We start from the raw sequence: 21,521 nt of genomic DNA on the forward strand, positions 1-21,521 counted from the left end.
TTATAATTTCATTAAAATGATTAAGTGTTGTATTTAAGTTTGTTGTCCTGTTCCAAATCGAGACAGGGGAAGAAAGATGAGAAAGGGTAGGGCACTTGTGATGTTAGGAAAGAAGATTAGATGAGTAGGGAGGGATGACAAATGAGAGAGGTAAATATGTCTTTACCAAGTATTTAACTATTATTTTTAATGGAGCTAGCCAAAATAATAAATGTGTTTGTTTTTGAAACCACCAATATAGTAAAGATATTCTGAAAATGTTATTTTTCTTTTAAACTATAGGGGACCATTTGTAAAATTTTGTAATATATATATATATATATATATATATATATATATATATATATATATATATATATATATATATATATAAAAGAACCCCTTTTAACAATCCCAGCCACCTACGTCGATGAATAAAGTGGACCAATGAGAACACAACCATATTTTTCGGACAAATCCAAATCCCTAAACAATAATCCTCGTTTACTTTTGATTTTGGAAGGGGTAGGTACACTAATTCTTCACGAGTCATATATATACCAATCCCTTTTGCTCTATGTATCCAAATTCCAAACCCACGTCTCCCCTCCGCCTCCCTCCCCTACCCACAGACAACGGCCACCGCACACCTCCGAAGTGGAAAGAGTTGCTGGCGGTGCTCTCCGGCGTCTGGCGGCGTTGCTCCAGTGCCTGATACCATAAACAGTAAGTATCTTTTCTCTCTTTTGTCAGATTTCATGTGGGTTTCTATACTTTTTGTAGAGAGGTTTCTATACTTTTTGCTTACTGATCTTATTGAGTTTGAATGGAAACTCGATTAAAGTTAGAATAGAAAGTGTCTAAGATATATTTATTTAAAGGGTTAATGTTTTAAATGATAAACGAAACTATTAAAGTTGTTTAAAAGTTTAAATTTAACATCTAACCATTATGATAAACGTATTTCGAGAAAAAAAATGTTCAAGTTATTTACTTCTAATAAAGTAGCTTTTCAATGTCTTTTAGGCTTAAAAAACAATGAAAAAGGTTTCTACCTTATGTTAGAGTTTTTTTTTATTGAAGCTTGTAATTATAAAGTCTTGGTTGAACTATATTATATTATTATGGTGGGTATCATATATATACTTACAACCAATTGTTAATGTCAAATTTATACAATAATATAAGAAATTATTATAAATCTTAATTTTATTGGTCCAGTTTTTATATATAATTCAAATGTATAAGAGCATCTCCAACTCTTTTTTTACCATTAAGTATAAAATAGATTAAAAGCTCATTAGTAGGTTTATTTTACACTCTATAAATAGAAAAATGAATGGTAACATTCTAAATTTAGAGTGTAACTTATACCATCTCGGACATATTTTATTTTTGAGTCTAAAATAAAATTTAAAATGAGATTGGACATCACTTTAAACTCTATTTTACACTCTAAAAATAAAATACCGTTGAAGATGTCATAACTTTTAATAAATCAAGTCAAGCTTTCTTAATTTGCTAATTGGACCGATGAATTAGCCTCAAATTTTTTAACTATATGTGTTTATGAGTTCATAAATAAAGCGCTTTTCAATAAATCCAAATACCCAAGTTTGTGGAATCGAAGTGATATTATCAATTATAGATGTTATTTGATCTTTTTCAATGACCAGCATACTCCTATTGTCCTATAATAAACAGTGTTTGACTTCCTATCCGATGTAACTAAAGCTTTTACCTAAAATAAGGAAATTTATATCTAAAAAGAGTAATATATGAAAATGTGCTCGATTACATTTATTTTATTTTAAGAAAGTATTTTTGAGTACTATATAATATAAAGAGGGTAGGTTGTAACGGATGGTGTAGATCCAAACACATGAGATATGGTTAGGTATAGAACATAAACATGGCTCTTGCCACCCATTTTCCCACCTAACACATTAATATCCCAAACACTATATATATAGTGATAAATATATATATATATATATATATATATATATATATATATATATATATATATATATATATATATATATTAAATGACCAAAAGTGTATAACTTTAGATTAACTTATTGATACAAAATTTAATATTATTACTTCTTGTTTATTATAAGAGGGTTGATGTTTATAATTGCTATGTGGGTACATGTATGTTCTTTTAATTTTATAATGTTGGATTTTAATTATTATCATTTTTTTTTTGCTTTTTTGATAGTTACATAAGTTATAATGGTTATATCTCAGGGTATTTTATTCTTTTGGTTAGGTCATGTATAACTAAAATAGTCAATGAGTAATGACGTATGTTTAGATAAAATATTGTATATATAAATCTATCGTTTAAATCAATTCAATGACTAGTTTACCTTATATTCCAACAAATAGTCTTCACAATATCCATTAATTTTAATAATATTTGTTAATTTATAATGGGCAGTTTGATAGGAAAATAACTAAAAATGACAAATAGTTAGAAAATGAGCAGAAATCGGAACATGTAGATTTTGTTATAAAGAAACACATCACATAAAATATAAACCAAAATACATAGCATATTATTTGAATATACAGATTTTATTATAAAATATATAATTTAATTGGTAGCTATTTTTGTTTAAATATATGTATAAGAAACAACGTAACTTAAATCATTATTTTACTTATATTAACTTCAAATTGAAAATCACATGCTCATCTTATTTAAATATTTTTATTATAGTACAACGTATTTAATTTGTCGGCTATAATAATTTAATTTACGTGACTCATGGATCTGGTCTGAATTCTTTTAATAGACAAAATCATAAAAGTTCAAGAAAACTGAGGTATTTTTCTATTATATTGTTAGATCATCGATGATTAAAATAATAAATCCATCTGTTATTTATTTAATTTGCTACCTACTTCCACTGGCACATAGAAATAAGAGCACTCAGATTTGTCATAATAGTTGTCTGATAGAGTTGCAATTTTACATATCTGTCCTTTTCTATTTATGTCACCTATTATTGAAAAAGTTTAGCAATCGACAAAATTATCAGCTTAAGAGCACCTCCATCATCATATTAAATGGATCTTTATCATTATACACATGTTTTAACAAGATTAAATGGTACACTTTCAATTTTTTTGGGCTTCCTACTTAGATTTATATTTCTAATAAATTGAATTGTTTTTACTCTCTTAATAAATTTACACAATAATTAGAATAATTGTGTTCTGTTTTTTAAGATAAAGATGTCTACCCCTGTTTTTTTTACGTGGGTCATAAAACCTGGGTTGGGGTAAACCCAATATCATAGTATCCTGATCTAGGAATTGTTTATAATGATCTGAATTTTTAAGATCCAAATTTTTAAGAAATATGAATTTTTAATTGGGTTTGAATTTTTAATATGCTATTTGGTTGGAACCTTGACCACCTATTTTTTATTTATTATTATTTCTTTTACAAATTTTCCCAAGTTTTCATTTCGATTTGACTTGTAATTTTTGTTACGAATTTGATCCTAACTGTTTAAACTAATTTTCCTTTTACAGAGTAGTTAACAATGGATAATGGAATTCAAACAAAGCTACTTAGACACGATGAAGAGGAGAATGAAGGTGACTTAAAAGAGAGGGTATGGGTCGAATCGAAAAAGATTTGGAGGGTTGCATTACCCGGTGTAATATCGAGGGTTTGTGCATTTGGAACTATTGTTGTGACTCAATCATTCATTGGCCATATAAGTGACATGGATCTTGCTGCTTATGCACTTGTCCAAACCCTAAGTGTTCGGTTTGTCAATGGAATACTTGTAAGTAAACATTTTTTGTCCTTTTTGTTCTGTCTTTATTTATAGTGGGGCCCACAAATGACAAAATACATTGCTAAATGCTTAAACTTTCCATTAATATTTATTTAACACAAATATATTGTCATAATCCTTTTGATTAACATTTTCAAAAGTTTATTTTAAACTAACTAAATTAATAAAATAAATTAAGAAATTAAAAAATAAAAAAATATTTAATATTTTAATACAACTAAAAGAAAAAAAAATTAGATTTTATTAGAGCAAATAGAGGCAAATTGTAATTAAAATCTCTACAAGAATTATTTAGAGCTTTTAAATGATCATAGTGACTTTTAAAATACCTTATACCTTATCTTTAATGAGACTCTCCACACTTTAAAATACCTTAATATTAATAAGTCTTTCAAGTATGTCGTGTCATTAGCCTTTCAAGTGTGCTATGTCAGTTTTGCAATTAACTTATATATCACTACAATACCGTTGTTGATGCTCTAAAAAGCGATTCATTTTATTCTTTAAATGGTAATAAGTTTTCAAAATTTACACATTAAAGATGTTTGATAAAACTAAGCCATTTAGTTTTCAAATGTGCATGTCAATTTTGCAATTAACTTCTAAATCACTACAATGCCGCTTGGATGTTCTAAAAGCTATTCATTATACTTTTCAAATAATGAAAAAATTTTCAACTTACTTTTAACATAAAAGGTTGTTTGATAAAACCGAACCATTTATAGTGCTCAAGTATTTCAATATCTTTATGGTTAAAAAGAATATGGGGTTCTTTAACCATTAAGAGGTCATTTAGAGTCTTCGAATCATAGGCTATATCAAACACATTAAATACTAACCGATTTAGAGATAACATTCTATTCAAATGTTAACAAACAACCTCTTAACCACAAATTGAAAACCAAAATACATTGCTAATATATCATTATTTTAATCACATATTTCAATCAACAGTTGGGAATGTCAAGTGCAACCGAAACACTTTGTGGTCAAGCATTCGGAGCGGGTCAACACCACATGATGGGCATTTACTTGCAAAGATCATGGATCGTCGACTTCTTCACTTTAACTGTTTTACTCCCAATTTTCATCTTCGCAACACAATTATACAGACTCATCGGAGAAGATGAAGGCATAGCAGTAGCCGGTGGTTACGTATCTCTCTGGTTCATCCCCTTCGTCTACAACTTCGTCTTCAGCTTAACGATTCAAATGTTTCTACAAGCTCAATTAAAGAACATGGTGATCGCATGGCTTTCAATTTTCCAATTCGGGATTCATATTCCATTATCATGGCTTCTGGTGTATAAATTAGGGTATGGACTTCCTGGAGCCATGATTGCTTTGTCGACTTCTTCTTGGTTTCTTGTCATCGGAGAATTTATCTATATTTTTGGTGGGTGGTGCCCGCTTTCATGGAAAGGGTTTACAGTTGCTGCTTTTAAAGATTTGGTCCCTGTTGTGAAGCTTTCGATAGCTTCTGGTGTTATGGTGTGGTAAGTATGATCGATCTTTTCGAAAAACGTAAACGATTATTAAATTTTGACTTTTAAGTCAAACTTCTTACATTTCAAGATTAGTTCTTGCTACGGATTTTGTTACAATATCAAGCATCAAAAATGTTCTTTTGGTAAACTGTGTCCTAGAATGTAGTTAGTAATAACCGATTTTTTCTTAAAATTCTTTATTGATAGCAAAATTTCAATGTTAAAAAAAGTCAAAGTCAAAGGCAATCTTTATTATTATTATTATTATTATTATTATTATTATTATTATTATTATTAATTTTAATTTTATTTTAAGTCAAGTCTTTGTGATTGTGAACAACCTCCTGATTTAGTAGTTCAAAAGTCAAACCTTTTTATATTATTTTTGAGTTTTGTCGAGATTTTGTTATATAAATCTATTAACATAGATCAATTTAAACAATGAAAGTTTGTTAAAAAATAGAGAAATTAAATATCCTTCTATATTTGGTTCCTACTTATTCTCCTACCATATCAAATGTTGACAGTTAATTAAATAATTATTAATTTCATTAAATGTCTAACTAAATGTGACACATGTCAACATTTGATATGATAGTAGGATAAATATGAACAAAATATTGGATTATATTTAATTTCTCTAAAAAAATAAGTAATTAAGCTCATTTTTTATACAAAATAAAAATGAGTTTGACCTCAAAAGTCTTTTTTTTTTTTAATTGTAACTTAACGAATATTTTTTGTGTTATTTCTTATGCTAGCTTGGAGCTATGGTACAATGCTGTGCTAGTCTTACTTGCGGGATACATGGCAAATGCAGAAGTTGCCATTTCTGCCTTTTCCATATGGTATAATACATACATTTTATGAATTTAATCATATTATATATTTATTTAATATCTGAAGAAATTGAAACATTTTTTATTTGGAAATTTGCAGCTTGAACATCAATGCATGGGAGTTTATGATAAGTCTCGGCTTCTTAGGATCTGCAGTGTATGCAACAAATCAATATTAAATCATTTATAAAGCACACTTATTTCTGCATGTTATAAATTAAAAATGGAGTAAATTACAACTTTGATCCCTGTGCTTTACAAGAAATCACAAGTTCAGTCGAAATTTTCAGATCTTCCCAATTAAACGACTTTAAAGTCTGGACTTAACTTGCAATTTTGAGTACATCACAGGGACCATATCTGCAATGAAATAAAACTTAAGCACAAATTTTATACTGAACTTGCAATTTTATGAAAAGAATAGGGACCAAATTTGTAATTTACACTAAAAAATCTTTGTATTTTTTTTTATAGTGTGCGGGTTGCAAATGAACTTGGAAGAGGAAATGCTAAAGCTACAAAGTTCTCGATTAAAGTGTTGTTGGGAACTTCTATCGCGATTGGAACATTCTTTTTTGTTCTTTGCTTGATTTTTGGCAAAAAAATCGCGTACTTCTTTACAGATGATGAAAGAGTTGCAGACACTGTTGAGGATCTTTCTTTATTACTTTCCTTTTCCGTGTTGCTGAACAGCATTTATCCAGTTCTTTCAGGTAATTCTATAACCATTTGCATTGTAAATTATATTTCCTATTTTTGAAGTATATATAATGGTACATAATTCTTTAACGTTTTAAAACTGTTAATTAAAGAAATGTTGTAGTCGTGAGGAGTTTTGGTAAAACTGAAAGTTAGTTAAACTAAGAACTTTCTATTTTGGGAAAGATTAGGGTTGATCTTTTTGCCATAATTTGAACCCTGTAGGAATATTTTTATTAAACTATGAACTTACTATTCTTGGAAAGGTTATGGTTACTTGCTGGATAGTTTTTCCATAATTGGGAACTTTAATTGCGTAATCTGCTAAAACCTAAAAGACTTCGTAAATTGTAAACTTTCTATTCTGGGAAAGACGTTTTTAGTGTTGATTGCCTTGGATTCTACGAGATTTAGACTAGTAAAATCTTGGTGTCATCATGGGTTTTATCAAACTCGGTAAAATATATGATCTTTCGATATCTGTTTCCTGTAATTTAAATTGTGAACTTTTTTTTACGCTAGATTATATAATATATAAGCCAGAACTTTTTGTTGAAACCTGTAAAAATATACCGATAAATTATATAATTTTTTTTTTGTTATCATTAGGCGTGGCTGTTGGAGCTGGAATGCAGGGTACTGTAGCAATCATCAACCTCGTTTGCTATTACGTGATTGGTATTCCAATGGGAGCTTTGCTAGGATATTTAACTGATCTTCAAGTAAAGGTATATAATATATCACAATTAAACCAATGTTAAGTTAAGTTATTCATTTTTCCTCGTTTTTTTTGAATAAAATATTGAGAATTTTTTATATTAATTGTTAGGGTATATGGATTGGAATGATTGGTGGCATTATAACTCAAACACTTGCACTTATGTACTTAACATGGAGAACAGACTGGGATGATCAGGTAAACTTGGGAAAGATGATTGGAGTTTATTTAAACATTAATACCTTTTAGCTTTTTGGCATTCATAATTTGATATATTTCTAAAATTAGAAACTGAATCTTTTTTGGTTTACAGGTTAAGAAAGCTGGCGAACGGCTGAATCGGTTTTACGTGAAATCTTCAGACGAATCTGAGCAGATTTCTAACTAATGTTCTCAGATGGAAAGATTGTATGTTACAATATGTTCTAGTTATTAGTATTATTATTTTTTGGATTTTGCAGCTATTGCTGATGATTGAGGGGTTTGATTCTTTCTTGTTTGATAGATGTTCTTTACATTCTATGTTAGGAGAATAAAAATTTGACTAGTTTAGTCCTTGTCCTATTGATTATTTCTATCTACAATCTTTATACAAAGTTATATCTATGGTACTCTCTACACAAGGTCTATGGTGACGTGTTTTGGCTTGTGGGCTTGTCCTACATACATTTTTTATCAAGTTTTACAAAATTAAGCATTTTATTTTAAAACTTGGTTTGATGCTTTTAATTTTTTCGCAAACATTCATCACAATAAAAGCGTACAACAAAAAACATTTTAATCAACAATAAATAAAAACTATATGTTGCCAAAACTGGTCAACAATTTCAAAAGATACACTAAAGGATTTTTGGATTTTGTTTCCGGGAAAAGTGCCAAATAAACTAACTACAAAAGTCATCGGAAAACCATCACAAACTTCCGTTAACAACCGCATAACTGCCACGGGGGTGGGGCAACATTGTTGGGCCTAGAGGAGGGGTGGGAGTTAATACAACAAAGTGACCACTGAAGATAAGTGAAGGCATAAAAACAAACGAATGTGTTTTGTTGATGATGAAAGTCTACGGGTTTTGGTGTAGCGAAACTAAAGAGAGGCGAAGAATGCCTTTCCCCAAAGATGAGAAAAGACTATCCTTTGTTGTTCTCCGCACCAAAGTTGTACTTTACTTGTATTTGTTTATTATCCATATCTTTTGTAATCAATGTGTTAATGTGACCTGATTACAATATGGTGAGCCATACTCAGATACTCCCATACTTAAGACATGTCTTAGTTTACTGACTCTTTGTGTTTTCCCTATAAATAAGGGTAAGGGGTCAAATGTATTCATTTTTATTTAACTAGGGTAGAATTGGTACGGTACAAATCATTTTTTTTCTTTAAACAAAAAAATTTCTACCACTACCGTACAAAGTATAGTTTGTACCAACTAGTTTGGTTACCAACAAGTTTTATTGATACATATTGATAATGATATATATCAACATATATAAATGTTTTGTATATGAAGATTCTCCTGTTCTTGAACATTGTGAAACATGAATGAGCCTTTTGTGAATGATAGTTTTGTGAATGGATGAGATTAAAAACTCGATCTAAAAGAATTCAACTAATTTCTATAATAAATTTAAATTTTGAAGTACATGGCGTAAAATGGAACAAGCCACCATAAGTTTAAATTTTAAGGTTTCCTAATACGATAGATGGTAATATTAGAGGTCTTAAAATCTTAAACACCAAAAACACTTAAAATTATATATATGTGATAGTCTCTCTCTCTCTCTCTCTCTCTCTATATATATATATATATATATATATATATATATATATATTAAATTGGTTGGTATGGTAGTATCATAGTATTGAAAACTTTGTACCATTATCCTATCATGTTTACTCAATTGGTATGGTACTACCAACTAAATATGTTGGCTACCAAACATATTGGTTATCAACATTGTTGGTTCGGTTGGTAACATGTTGATTAGTTTTCTATGGTACATATTTGTCAGCCCTATATTTAACTATTGGAAATATACAAGTCAATTATTTAACCAAAACCTACGTTGTTCTTATTAATTATCGTTTTGCTTGCAAGTTTTCATAGAAATAATCTTGTTCTTTAATATTTGTGGTGATCATATTATGTTATTTGTTATTTCACACTAAATATTTTTGTTTGAAATTAAATGGCTCTTGTTTTTATTCTCAACAATTGGTATATGAGCCATAGTAGTTGCTCTTTCATACTCCCAAATTTTTAGATCCTAGTTTCGTACACTTCTGAAATAGGTTTTATTTAGAAATGTCTCATTATTTTGGGAAAATTTTGATAATATCCTAAAAAAATTGGACAGAAAAGTTCCATTATTTTGGAAAAATCACATAATCTGTCTTTTTTGTTAAAATAAAAAAAGACTTTTTCATTTATTTGGGCAAAATGTTAAATAATCGTGACTTTTCTGTTAAAGAAAAAAGATTTGAGATTTTATCAAAAAATTTCCCAAAATAATGGGACCTTTCTGCATAAAACCCCTTCTAAAAGCTTACAGAGGAACATTTATATACCACTAAGAACTTTTTCTCAAACGGAAACGAACAAGAAAATACAACAACATTATTCATTAAACGTGTCAAACATCATGGGTAGTGTTGGTGATTTTAGATCCACTAGACATTTTGGGTACTTGGAACTGATATGTGAGCTAATAGGCTTATGCTGTGTACTCTACATTATATGTTTAATATGTGTGGAGTGCACGTATATATAAGATCAAATTATAAGCTGATACGACAAAATGACGGGGGTCAAGGGTCGAGTGTAACACTAAGTTTCAGGTATGTCTGTTTCTTAAAAGTATTAATGTTTCAAGTTTTGGATGTCTGGTGACCACAACGTGGTGAATGAGTCTCATGATGTGGCCATGGCCAGTAAACTCGTGGTGGCTAAGTAAGTGCCAGGGCGTGGCCGCTGTTTAATGACAAACCCTAATTCCGGGGTTTGTGCCCCTATTTAAGGGATGTGATGGCTAGGGTTTCCTACCTTTTGAGCTTGAGCTTTTATGGTGTTTGGAAGAAGAAAAAGGTGCCCTTAAGCTTTGTTTCATCAAGGAACTCTCTCCATTCCCCTTCTTCTTGTTTTCTGGACTTTGTAAGTCCTCAAGATCCGATTTTTATGTTACTTGCTTCTAGATCTAGCCCTTTTGTCCCTTAATCTTCATTGTGTGAGAGTTTGAAAGGTTGGATTTCATAATGTTAGCAACTTTATGGATCCTTGTGGTCATCTTAGTGTTATATGCTCCAGATTTGAGGATCTTTGGAGTTTTGATCCTATGCTCAAGCCTTGAATTCATAATTGTCATGTTTTTTTTACCTAAAATGGAAGGGAAATGCATTGTCCATGCACGTACATAGACCTATGATTTTTAATGGGTGTTTGCATGCCTTGATTTGCCTCTAAAGACTTAGGGTTTGAGATCTTTACTTATTGAGATGTCTGAAGACTTAGCGTTTGCATGCCTTGAGTTTCCTCTAAAGACTTAGGGTTTGAGATCTTGACTTATTGTAACGTCTCGAAACTCAAAACCAAAATTTTTTGTTTTCATATTACATAAAACATCAACCGAACAATTTAATCAAAACCATAAATAAATCATAGTGTATCAGTAGACATCCAAAATACATGAAAGTTAATAAAGCGGAGAAATTGTGGTGTACGCGATGCGATCATCCCGAGCTCTTCCCCTCCGAACTAGAGGTACCTGAAGCATGAACCGAAAACCATAAGCACAAAGCTTAGTGAGTTCCCCAAAATACCACATACCATACATACAATGGGCCTCGCCCGGTATACAAACACATACAATACATGCATAAGTCACAAAAACAGCTAACATACTATAACATTATCCAATGGGCCGGAATTGGTGCCTTCGACCCGCAAGTACTATGAGAAGACTCGCCTCAGTCCGCTGATAAAAAAATAATACTCGAGTAGCTGATATGAAGGCTCCTCACACTAAATACATACAAATTACCTTAATTAGAAATTAAGGCATCTAATCAATATCAAGGGCCTAAATAATCATCTTTCTCTCTCTTAGGGTAAAAGACTATTTTACCTTTTGAAGTCTAGACCTTACCAAACATGCCCGAAAGTTCAAAAATGATTAAAATTAATCCTGGACAGCGAGTGATTCCGCAAGATCGATTAATAATCCCAACAACAAGTCTCGTGTCGTGATCAAACCTTAGTCACGATGCCAACTTGTAACATTATAAGGCACATCCGAATCCCTAAAACCAAGGCTCTGATACCAACTTATAACGTCCCAAAAATTACAAAGAGATTTTTCGATTTAAAATATATTAACTAATTAAAACCTTATAACTTAAGATTATTAAACGATATTCATTTGTTGAAAACCAATAGTTAACATAGTTCTTTTATAAAACAGCCTCAACCAATATCTTCAATGCATGTGAATAATTCCGCTGAGCTCTTGTCACGTACAACCAGTAAAACAGTTTATCCATAATTGTAAGCATAAAGCTTAGTGAGTTTCCCTATATACCAGATATTCCACCATACATATAATGCATCCAAGAAAGCCTCAACCCTATAGCTGAACAATCAGGTCTCCTATATACATACATGACGGGCCCAACCCTAGGGAATATACGGGCCCAACCTCGACTCCATTTTCAAGGCCAAACCCTGGTCTTACGTACAATTGTTGTGATCCAACCAGAATATTTCTTATTAGTGTTGTGATCCAACCACAGTCTTTCAAATTGATGTTGTGATCCAACCAAAGTCTTTCATATCAGTGTTGTGATCCAACCACAGACTTGCATATCAGTGTTGCTATCTAACCATAGCCTTTCATATCAGTTGCTAGGGGTTAGATCTTGTTCTTTCATATAATTCATGAAGTTATATTTAGTCCGGGATCAGATATACAGTCGAACAGATGAGCCACCCGAGAGCGAACAGTTAGACAAGAACATTACAATCAGGTATTAGACCAAGAGTTCTCAGGATATCCAACTTAAACAACATAGAACCCAAACTATCACTATAACATAATCATGTAACATGAACACATAACAAATACTAGCGTATCCATACCCTTAGCAACTAGCCTTACCTAGTTACCCTGCTATTAACCACTTCTCAGTTAAGTCATTCGCTAGTAAGTCATATATTATCCTGATAACTGGTCTACCTTAGTTACCCTAACTAAATATAACTCCTGACAGTCCCATACGATCAACAGGAAAGAACCTACTAATTTAGCATACCAAGACACCAAGTATCCTAATCTACAACATGCATATCAAGGAGTTCTCCTAGCCACTAACATACTTATACTCTAACAGTACATCTATGATGGGTTTTGAGCATTACATCAATCCTATGGTGCACATGCAACCCTAAAGCTTTGGATCTAGGTTTTCTCTAGTTGTACATGCAATAAAATTATCCAAATCCATAACCCTAAACTAGCATGCTATTTTCGAAATTAACACCTAATAGAAAATTAGATGATTACCTTTCTTTGTAGCTTGCTTGATCTTCAACCTTTGAGAACTTAGCACCTCAAATGTGATGCCTCTAATAGATCACAAACACCAAGAGCAAGTTGGAGGAATATGAGAAAGATGCTAGGGATCACAAAAATCGGATGGGGATCCTTATTAGAGTTCAAGTGCCGATTTTAGGAGTCCCATGGGGTCTTTATATAACTGACCTGCAAGGGTTTCGGTCAAAACCCTAATCTGATTGCTTAGGCCTTATGCAGTCCAGTAGATCCTTCCAGAAGATCCCTTTGGACGATTTCTGTGTGGGCTACACATAGAAATTCGTCCACCTCTTCCTAAGGGTCCACAAGCCCAACTTTCAATTATCATATAATTACAATATCAGTCCCCTTAATTTAATTAATCTATTTTGATCACTAAATTAATTCCAAATTAATTCTTGACCAATATTAATTAAATAATATATTTCTCAAATAATATATTATTCTTATAGTATATTAACAAATCATAATTAACCTCTTTCTCCATAATTTATCCAGTCATGTTGCTACGGTGAAGGCAACCCAAAAGGACCATGATACTATCGGGTTAAGTACATACCAAATATAGTTATGGTCTTAGACACCTAATCCAACAGTATCCCACTTGGATAAGTCTAATAACTATAAATGCAAGTAAGACTTCAAAATCCGATTAGCAATCGTAGCTCTCAAAAGCCACTGTCGAACTCTGACACGTCCTATAGATAAGGGATCATGTAGTCCTCCGTTCTCAAGATATCATGTGGACAAATACATGGAACATAGTCATACTTATTGTCCAGCAGTTTGTTTCCGGATTTCTGATTTGTTTGACATACAACTTAATTGAACACATCAACGCAGTCCTAACCGGGCCCGACACATAAGTCAACACAAAATCATCAAGGGGCCCAAGATATCGCTTTTAATCCTCCTAGGATAAAAGGAACAGATAAACTTTGACTTATATGCTTGTACTATTTACTCATTAAATCGTACACAACAATACGTTTTATAACATCAAGTTACTGATGCGTTTACGCATTATCAATGCACAACCAACTTGTAAACAAAAACTCATATATCTTAGTTTAAAGACTATACGATATTATCGTCTCATAATCACTCATGATGAATTCCATGAAGTGATTCATGTGAGCGCGGGTTTAATCCAATACTCAAATCTTATTTCAAGAGCACTCATGAACGCTGCAGCAAACTTTTGCTATGTCTAAACGCTTAGACAATCTACAAGCCAATTCATGACAGTCTTGCCTCAATACCTACTTCCAAAGTATGATCGATTGTGGATAGTTTGAATAATCATATTATTTAGGAAGTCAAAACATGCAAAAGTGAAACAATAGTAAACAATTGACACAAGATAGTAACTTTACTCATAAATAAAACTCCTTTATTTAATCATCAAATGTCCATTACATTTTATCTATTACAAGTTTCTAAATAGCTATCTAATCACTAAAACTAATATCGTCCTTCAGACCAATACTCCTAGCATGCTGCAAGTGCTTAACCCTACTCAGTCCCTTCGTAAGGGGATCTGCTAGGTTCTCTTCTGACGATACCCTATTTACTACAAGGAGTCCCTCTTCTACTCGATGTCTGATGAAGTGATATTTTATGTTGATGTGCCTGGATCTGCCATGATCCATCGGTTCCTTGGTTAAGGCGACCGCACGCTCATTATCATAGAAATTTTCCATAGGCTCCTTTATGGTGAGCACAACTCCAAAGTCTCCGATGAAGTTATTTAGCCATATTGCCTCCTTCGACGATTCGCTCGCTGCTATGTACTTTGATTTGCATGTTGAATCAGCTACGGTCTCCTGCTTGGAACTTTTCCAAGTTACTGCTCCTCCATTTAGGGTGAACACCCAGCCCGACTGAGAGGGGAAATTATCTCGGTCGGTCTGAAAACTGGTGTCACTATACCCTCGCACTCTCAATTCATCATTGCCACTGAGGATAAGAACCCAATCCCTAGTCCTCCGTAGGTACTGAAGAATGTTCTTTACCGCAGTCCAGTGAGCTCTACCAGGGTTCCCTTGATATCGACTAACCATGCTCAAGGCAAAAGCCACATCAGGGCGAGTATACGTCATACCATACATGATCGAGCCAACGGCTGAAGCATAAGGTACTCTACTCATTTCTGCTATCTCAGCATCAGTACTCGGACTCTGAGTCTTACTCAATTTGGTATTGCTTTGGACTGGTAACTCCCCTTTCTTGGAATTCTCCATGCTAAAACGTTTCAACACTTTATCCTAGTAAGTACTTTGACTAAGTCCTATTAGTCTTTTACTCCTATTTCTCAATATCCTTATCCCTAGAATATAAGCAGCTTCTCCGAGGTCCTTCATAGCGAAGCACTTCCCAAGCCAGGACTTAACCTCCTGCAAGGTTGGGATGTCGTTTCCTATGAGTAGTATGTCATCTACATATAATACGAGAAAGATAACTATACTCCCACTGGCTTTGACATACACACATGAATCATCCTCTCTTCTTGAAAAACCAAACTCTTTGACTTTCTCATCGAAACAAAGATTCCATCTACGAGACGCTTGTTTTAATCCATAGATGGATTTCTCAAGCTTACACACTCTATTAGGATGCTTCGCATCGACAAAAACCTTTGGCTAACTCATGTAAACATCTTCAGCTAACTTCCCATTTAGGAAAGCGGTTTTGACATCCATCTACCATATTTCATAATCATGAAACGCAGATATGGCTAGCATAACCCTTATAGATTTAATATTTGCTATTGGTGAGAAGGTCTCATCATAGTCAACTCCAGGAGTTTGAGTAAAGCCCTTCGCAACCAATCGCGCCTTATATGTATGTACTTTCCCATCCATGTCGGTCTTCTTCTTGAAGATCCATTTGCACCCGACCGTCTTACGACCTGGTACATTGTCAACCAAGTTCCAAACTTGATTGTCATACATGGACTGAATCTTGCTGTCCATAGCCTCTTTCCACTTTGCAGACTCCGAGCCTGCCATGGCTTCCTTGTAGTTGTTAGGTTCATCCATATTTATTAGTGTACTATCACTAATAAACATATCACCCTCAATAATTATATGGAAACCATATAATATGGGTGGAACACTAACTCTACTAGAACGTCTAAGAGGTAAGGACTCATCAATCGGTTCAACAAGAGTTTCCTCCTCGGGTTGAGTGCCAGTGTTAGAGGTTCCTTCATCGCTTGATTCTTGAAGCTCTTCAAGATCAATTTGCCTCCCACTGTCCACTTGGCATATGATTTCTCTCTTTCTCTCTCTCGGAAAACCCCTCTCCTCACAACGAAGACAACATTGTCACTCGGTCTATAGAAGAGATATCCAAAGGAGTTTTGCGGGTAGCCGATGAAAATACATTGCTCACTATGAGGTTCAAGCTTTTCGTGAGTCTCTCGTCTTACAAAAGCCTCGCAACCCCAAGCCTTGATATGTGCTAACGAGGAAACCTTCCATGTCCACATTTCGTGAGGTATTTTGGCAACCTTTATTAGCTGGGACTAGATTAAGGATATGGGCGGCAGTCTCTAATGCATACCCCTAGAATGAGATAGATAATGAAGCTCGAATCATCATGGAACGAACCATGTCCAACAAGGTTCGATTCCGCCTCTCAGTCTCACCATTCAACTGCGATGTCCTAGGTGGCGTCAATTGCGAAATAATTCCACATTCCTTAAGATAGTCGTGGAACTCGATACTAAGATACTCACCACCTCGATCGGATCGGAGCATCTTTATCTTCATGCCCAGCTGATTCTCCACTTCTTGCTTAAACTCTTTGAACTTTTCAAAGGTTTCTGACTTGTGCTTGATTTAGTAGATATACCCATATCTGCTATAATCATCGGTAAAAGTCACATAGAAGCGGTTCACATCCCTTGTGGGGGATCTAAAGGGCCCACATACATCCGTATGTATGAGATCCAATAAACCCTCATCCCTTTCACAAGTACCAGTGAAGGGTGACTTGGTCATCTTTCCAAGCAAACAAAATTTGCACGTGTCATCGGACCTAAGGTCAAATGACTCCAAGACTCCATCCTTTTGGAGTTGGGCTATGTGTTTCTTATTGACATATACAAGACGACAATGCCACAAGCATGCTTTGTCCAAACCATTGGACGAATCGATATGCAACACATTATTTCCTAAGTTGTCTACAACCATCACAGTTTCATATATACCATTATAAGGCAATGCTTCAAAGTAAAATTTACCATTCAGGAAAGCATTAATAGAACCAATTCCATTATTAAACGAAAATCTAAAACCTTGTTTATACAAACCATGAAAAGAAATAATGTTTCGTGTCATTTCTGATGAGTAGAAACAATTATTCAACTCTAAAACTAACCCACTACTAAGCACTAAAGAATAAACTCCAATCTTGGTGACAGGCGACACTTTCCTATTCCCCATGACCAAGTTCATATTCACATGCTCCACATCCCTACTTCTTCTTAGACCCTGCAAATCAGAACAGATGTGAAAATCACATCCTGTATTAAGGACCCAAGAAATAGCATGTGATGAGTTATTAGATTGAATAGTATAAATACCTGCGAAGGTGGGCTTTATTTTCCCATCCTTGATGTCTTGAAGATACTTCGGGCAGCTTCGTTTCCAATACTCTTTTTCGTGACAGTAGAAGCACTCTACATCCTACGGATTGGAAGAAGGAGTAGCGGAACCACCTTTCGTCCCTCTAGAAGAGGATCTATCATGGGACTTTCCCTTGTGGCTCTTAGAAGGAGCCTTCCTCTTCTTCCCTTTCCCTTGTCCAATTGCCAAGACAGGGGCAACAGTAGTAGGATTTGATGCAACAGACTTGCCTTTTAAACTACTCTCAGCAGTTCTTAGTAGGCCTTAGTGCTTGCTTATAGTGACCTCCTCCATGTTCATATGATAGGTCATTCTGAACTGATCATAACAAGAAGGCAATGAGTGTAGGATAATATCAACGACCAACTCTTCGTCGAAGTTGACATTCAACTTCAGCAAGCGGTCCACAAATCTCTTCATCTTTTGCAAGTGGGCGGTGATGGACTCTCCATCCTTCATCTTTGTTGTTATCATGGCAACAATGATCTCGTACCTTTCTTGTCGAGCACTTTGATGGTACCTTTCCATCAAGTCTTGGTGCATATCAAAAGGATAATAGTCCTCATAGGACTTTTGGAGTTCAGGAGTCATGGTAGCAAGCATGATACACGACACCTTTGTCGTGTCCTTCTCATGAGCCCTACATTCTTTAATTTCTTCGGGAGTAGCAGTGTTTTCGTTGATCTCCTTTAACTCTTTGTCGAGGACATACTCCTTGTCCTCGTAGTGGGTGACCATGCGAATGTTGCGAATCCAATCGTTAAAATTGGACCCATCAAAGATCACCCTCCCACACAAGTTCATGAGGGAGAAAGAGCTAGAAGCATTGGAGTTAGCAGTGTTGTTTGAAGTCGACATCTGAAAAGGAAAAGAGACAAAGTTTAATTCGGATAAGAATCCTTAATATAACACCCAAATGAAATATTAAGGCTAGGACCCAACACAATATTTCACAATTCGGAAGAGGGATGCCATAATCTAATTGCAAAATATTTGAAGGTAGGTAAATGACGATTTACCAATTTCCACCATGAAAAACGAAAAAGAATATTAAGTTTTAAATGGATTGAAATTCCTAGATTCTTTTGAGATCCATTAAAATTTTCAATAGCATGTTTCAATCTCGATTATGCCCTTCAAGTTTGTGACTGGGATAACGAGGATCACAAACAAGGTATGAATAACCATGCAAATGTGCTTGGTATTCTCGATGTCATTTATCACCTAATTAATGTGTCGGTTAACCACACACGCTCCATTGATCTATGATAAACATCGAGCTACCCTTTGCCACCCTTGTTAGTCCTAAATTAGTATGCCGGTTAGCCACACACGCTCCACTAACGACATGGCAAGGTGGAAAGTGCAATTTCATGGAATAGCATCATTTTCACATTTTTCCTAAAGTAACTAAGATTGGAAATTTACGAAAACATTTAGTTACTTTATAAATCATTATACTTATTAATGAGAAATTAGTTTATCCTATCCTACCCATTCGGTTAACGACCCTCCACTAGTCAAGAGTACGGTGGGTAAGAGTGGATACCCAATGGCGGTCATTTTATAGGCCGCTTCCTTAAACACCCCTTATAGACCAGTTTCGTGAATGATGCCTACTAATGGTAAGACTGACTTGTCTTATACATATATATATATATATATATATATATATATATATATATATATATATATATATATATATATAATTACTAATCTTTTAATATTATAATAGTATAAGGGTTGAATTTTAAACTTTTAAAACTCTAGGGTTTAGAATTTAAATATGTCAAAATTAAAACTTTTTAATCAAAATTTAAATTCCAAAAATTGAGGGCAAGTTTTGAAACTTTTCAAAACCTTTTAGATCAAATTTAAAATAATTTAATTAATTAATTAATTCGTCATTTTCTAAATTTGACCTAATTCAATTTATGGCAAGATAATTGTAACGCCCCATTTCTGGTATGTAAATTAAATATAGTATTTTTCCCTTTCTTAAGAGGAACTCGATGAGTCTGTAGCCTGACCTCGTCGAGTGGAGACGGGTTTTGCACGCAAGTTTAGTCGGCGACTCGACGAGTCTATATTCTTGGACTCGGCGAGTCTGCCAGTCTAGATGAAACCCTAATTCCAAGGTTTGTACCCTATTTAAACAACCTTATGAGCCCTAAACTTGCATCCATCACCTACATAACGTCCCTTGCAAAACCTTAGCATTTCCTTTAGCAAATTTTGAGTGTTTCTCACCTTGTGAAGGATTTTGGTGCATTTTGGGGGTTAGAAGAAGAAGAGAGAAGAGGGGTATTCAAAGAGAGCAAAGAGGATCCGAGTTTCGGGTCACATTTCAGTTCCCATTAAGGTATAAAGATCGAATCTTTACTTCCTATCATTTAGATCTCCTTAAAAGCTTGCTATTGTTATTTTTGGCCATTTCTTGACTTTGATGTCGATTTGAGAAGTAGTGGAGATGAATGGGCTTCAGATCTAGGCATTACAGAGTTCCATAAGCTCAAGGTTGCCACCTTTATTGAGCCAAGTTCCTATTCTAAACCTAGATCTCCACTTTTAGCTTATTTAGGGTATTTAAGCTCTATATTATCATGCATGCACGTAAAGTTAGAAACTTTACGTGCAAAGCCAACCCTAGGAACCCAGATCTATGAATTGGATGCACTGAAATCGACTGGAATCGACTGTATAGTAATAGCATGCATGAGACTCGACGAGTCATTCTTAGGACTCGACGAGTCGGTTCGTGATCCCCAAAGTATTTTCCCCTTTTTGTGTTTCGAGTTGGACGAGTGAATGAAGATTAGACTCGGTGAGTAGGAAGCAGAATTAGAGATGGAGGGACTCGGCGAGTCTACGCCAGGACTCGGCGAGTCCAAGACAATCTTCTTGCCTCAAGCACAGACTCGACGAGTTGTTCATACAACTCGGCGAGTGTTACACCCCAAAACCGGAACGACGAAAACGTTCTGGGGCGGAGGACGTCATGTACAGTATCACAACACAGAAATGTAGTAAACAAGCAAACAACATCACCCATTTCATTAATAATGTATTTTAATACAAGTGTGTTGTGTACAGTTTATAAGACACCAAAAATATGAATCAAAATAAAAGATGAGTCTTGAAATATGCTCCATCTTCTCAAAAGCTGGCCTCAGTACCTGTCTATTGATGACCTGAGATTACAAGTTATTTTGAAAGAGTTTATCAACATTAAAGCTGGTGAGTTCATAAGTATTTAGTGTCATAATTTGTGTGAAAATGTTTGTAAGAGTTTGAGTGTAAAAGTATGAAAAAATGTTTGTAGTAATTGTTTGTATCTCCTAGAAAATCCTATATTTTTCATTAAAAGCAACCTTCTACCAAGGCATCAAGTGTGTTGTATGTTTGTTCATTGTAAAAGTGAGTATTTTTCCCAAACGTGACTATCATTAGTAAAAATATAGTTTTACATTACCCTTTATGTGAGGAGGTCACAAGGTAGATGTAATGGGAAAATAATGAAGTACCGTAGTATAATAATATCATAACTACTATTGTACTGACTACCTTAAACCAATTGTTAATTAAGGTATAATGTGATGTAATTGTAACCATACTTGATCGACCTAGTGAAACATGACGCTCGAAGACGTCGAGATGTTATGACATTCATCACCCGAAGACCTGCAGGTCCTACTGTAGCTAGAAGCAAGGTGTAGGACGGTCAGTCCAGTATAGATCTATACACGAATTCACGC

At 33.9% G+C, this 21,521-nt stretch overlaps 1 protein-coding gene across 1 annotated transcript; it reads left to right on the forward strand.

Moving 5' to 3' along the window:
- Window positions 1-440: 440 nt before the first annotated feature.
- On the forward strand, window positions 441-8,149 carry LOC145160877 (protein DETOXIFICATION 24-like). The gene is made up of 9 exons (XM_079080252.1): window positions 441-705; window positions 3,529-3,788; window positions 4,755-5,296; window positions 6,049-6,135; window positions 6,227-6,283; window positions 6,601-6,839; window positions 7,435-7,553; window positions 7,655-7,741; window positions 7,857-8,149. The coding sequence occupies exons 2-9, from the start codon at window positions 3,540-3,542 to the stop codon at window positions 7,929-7,931; spliced, it is 1,455 nt and encodes a 484-aa protein (XP_078936378.1). The 5' UTR covers window positions 441-705; window positions 3,529-3,539; the 3' UTR covers window positions 7,932-8,149.
- Window positions 8,150-21,521: the final 13,372 nt, after the last annotated feature.

Source organism: Lactuca virosa, chromosome 1 (assembly GCF_052849685.1).
Source record: "Lactuca virosa cultivar CGN04683 chromosome 1, Lactuca_virosa_CGN04683_v6, whole genome shotgun sequence".
NCBI lineage: Eukaryota > Viridiplantae > Streptophyta > Magnoliopsida > Asterales > Asteraceae > Lactuca > Lactuca virosa.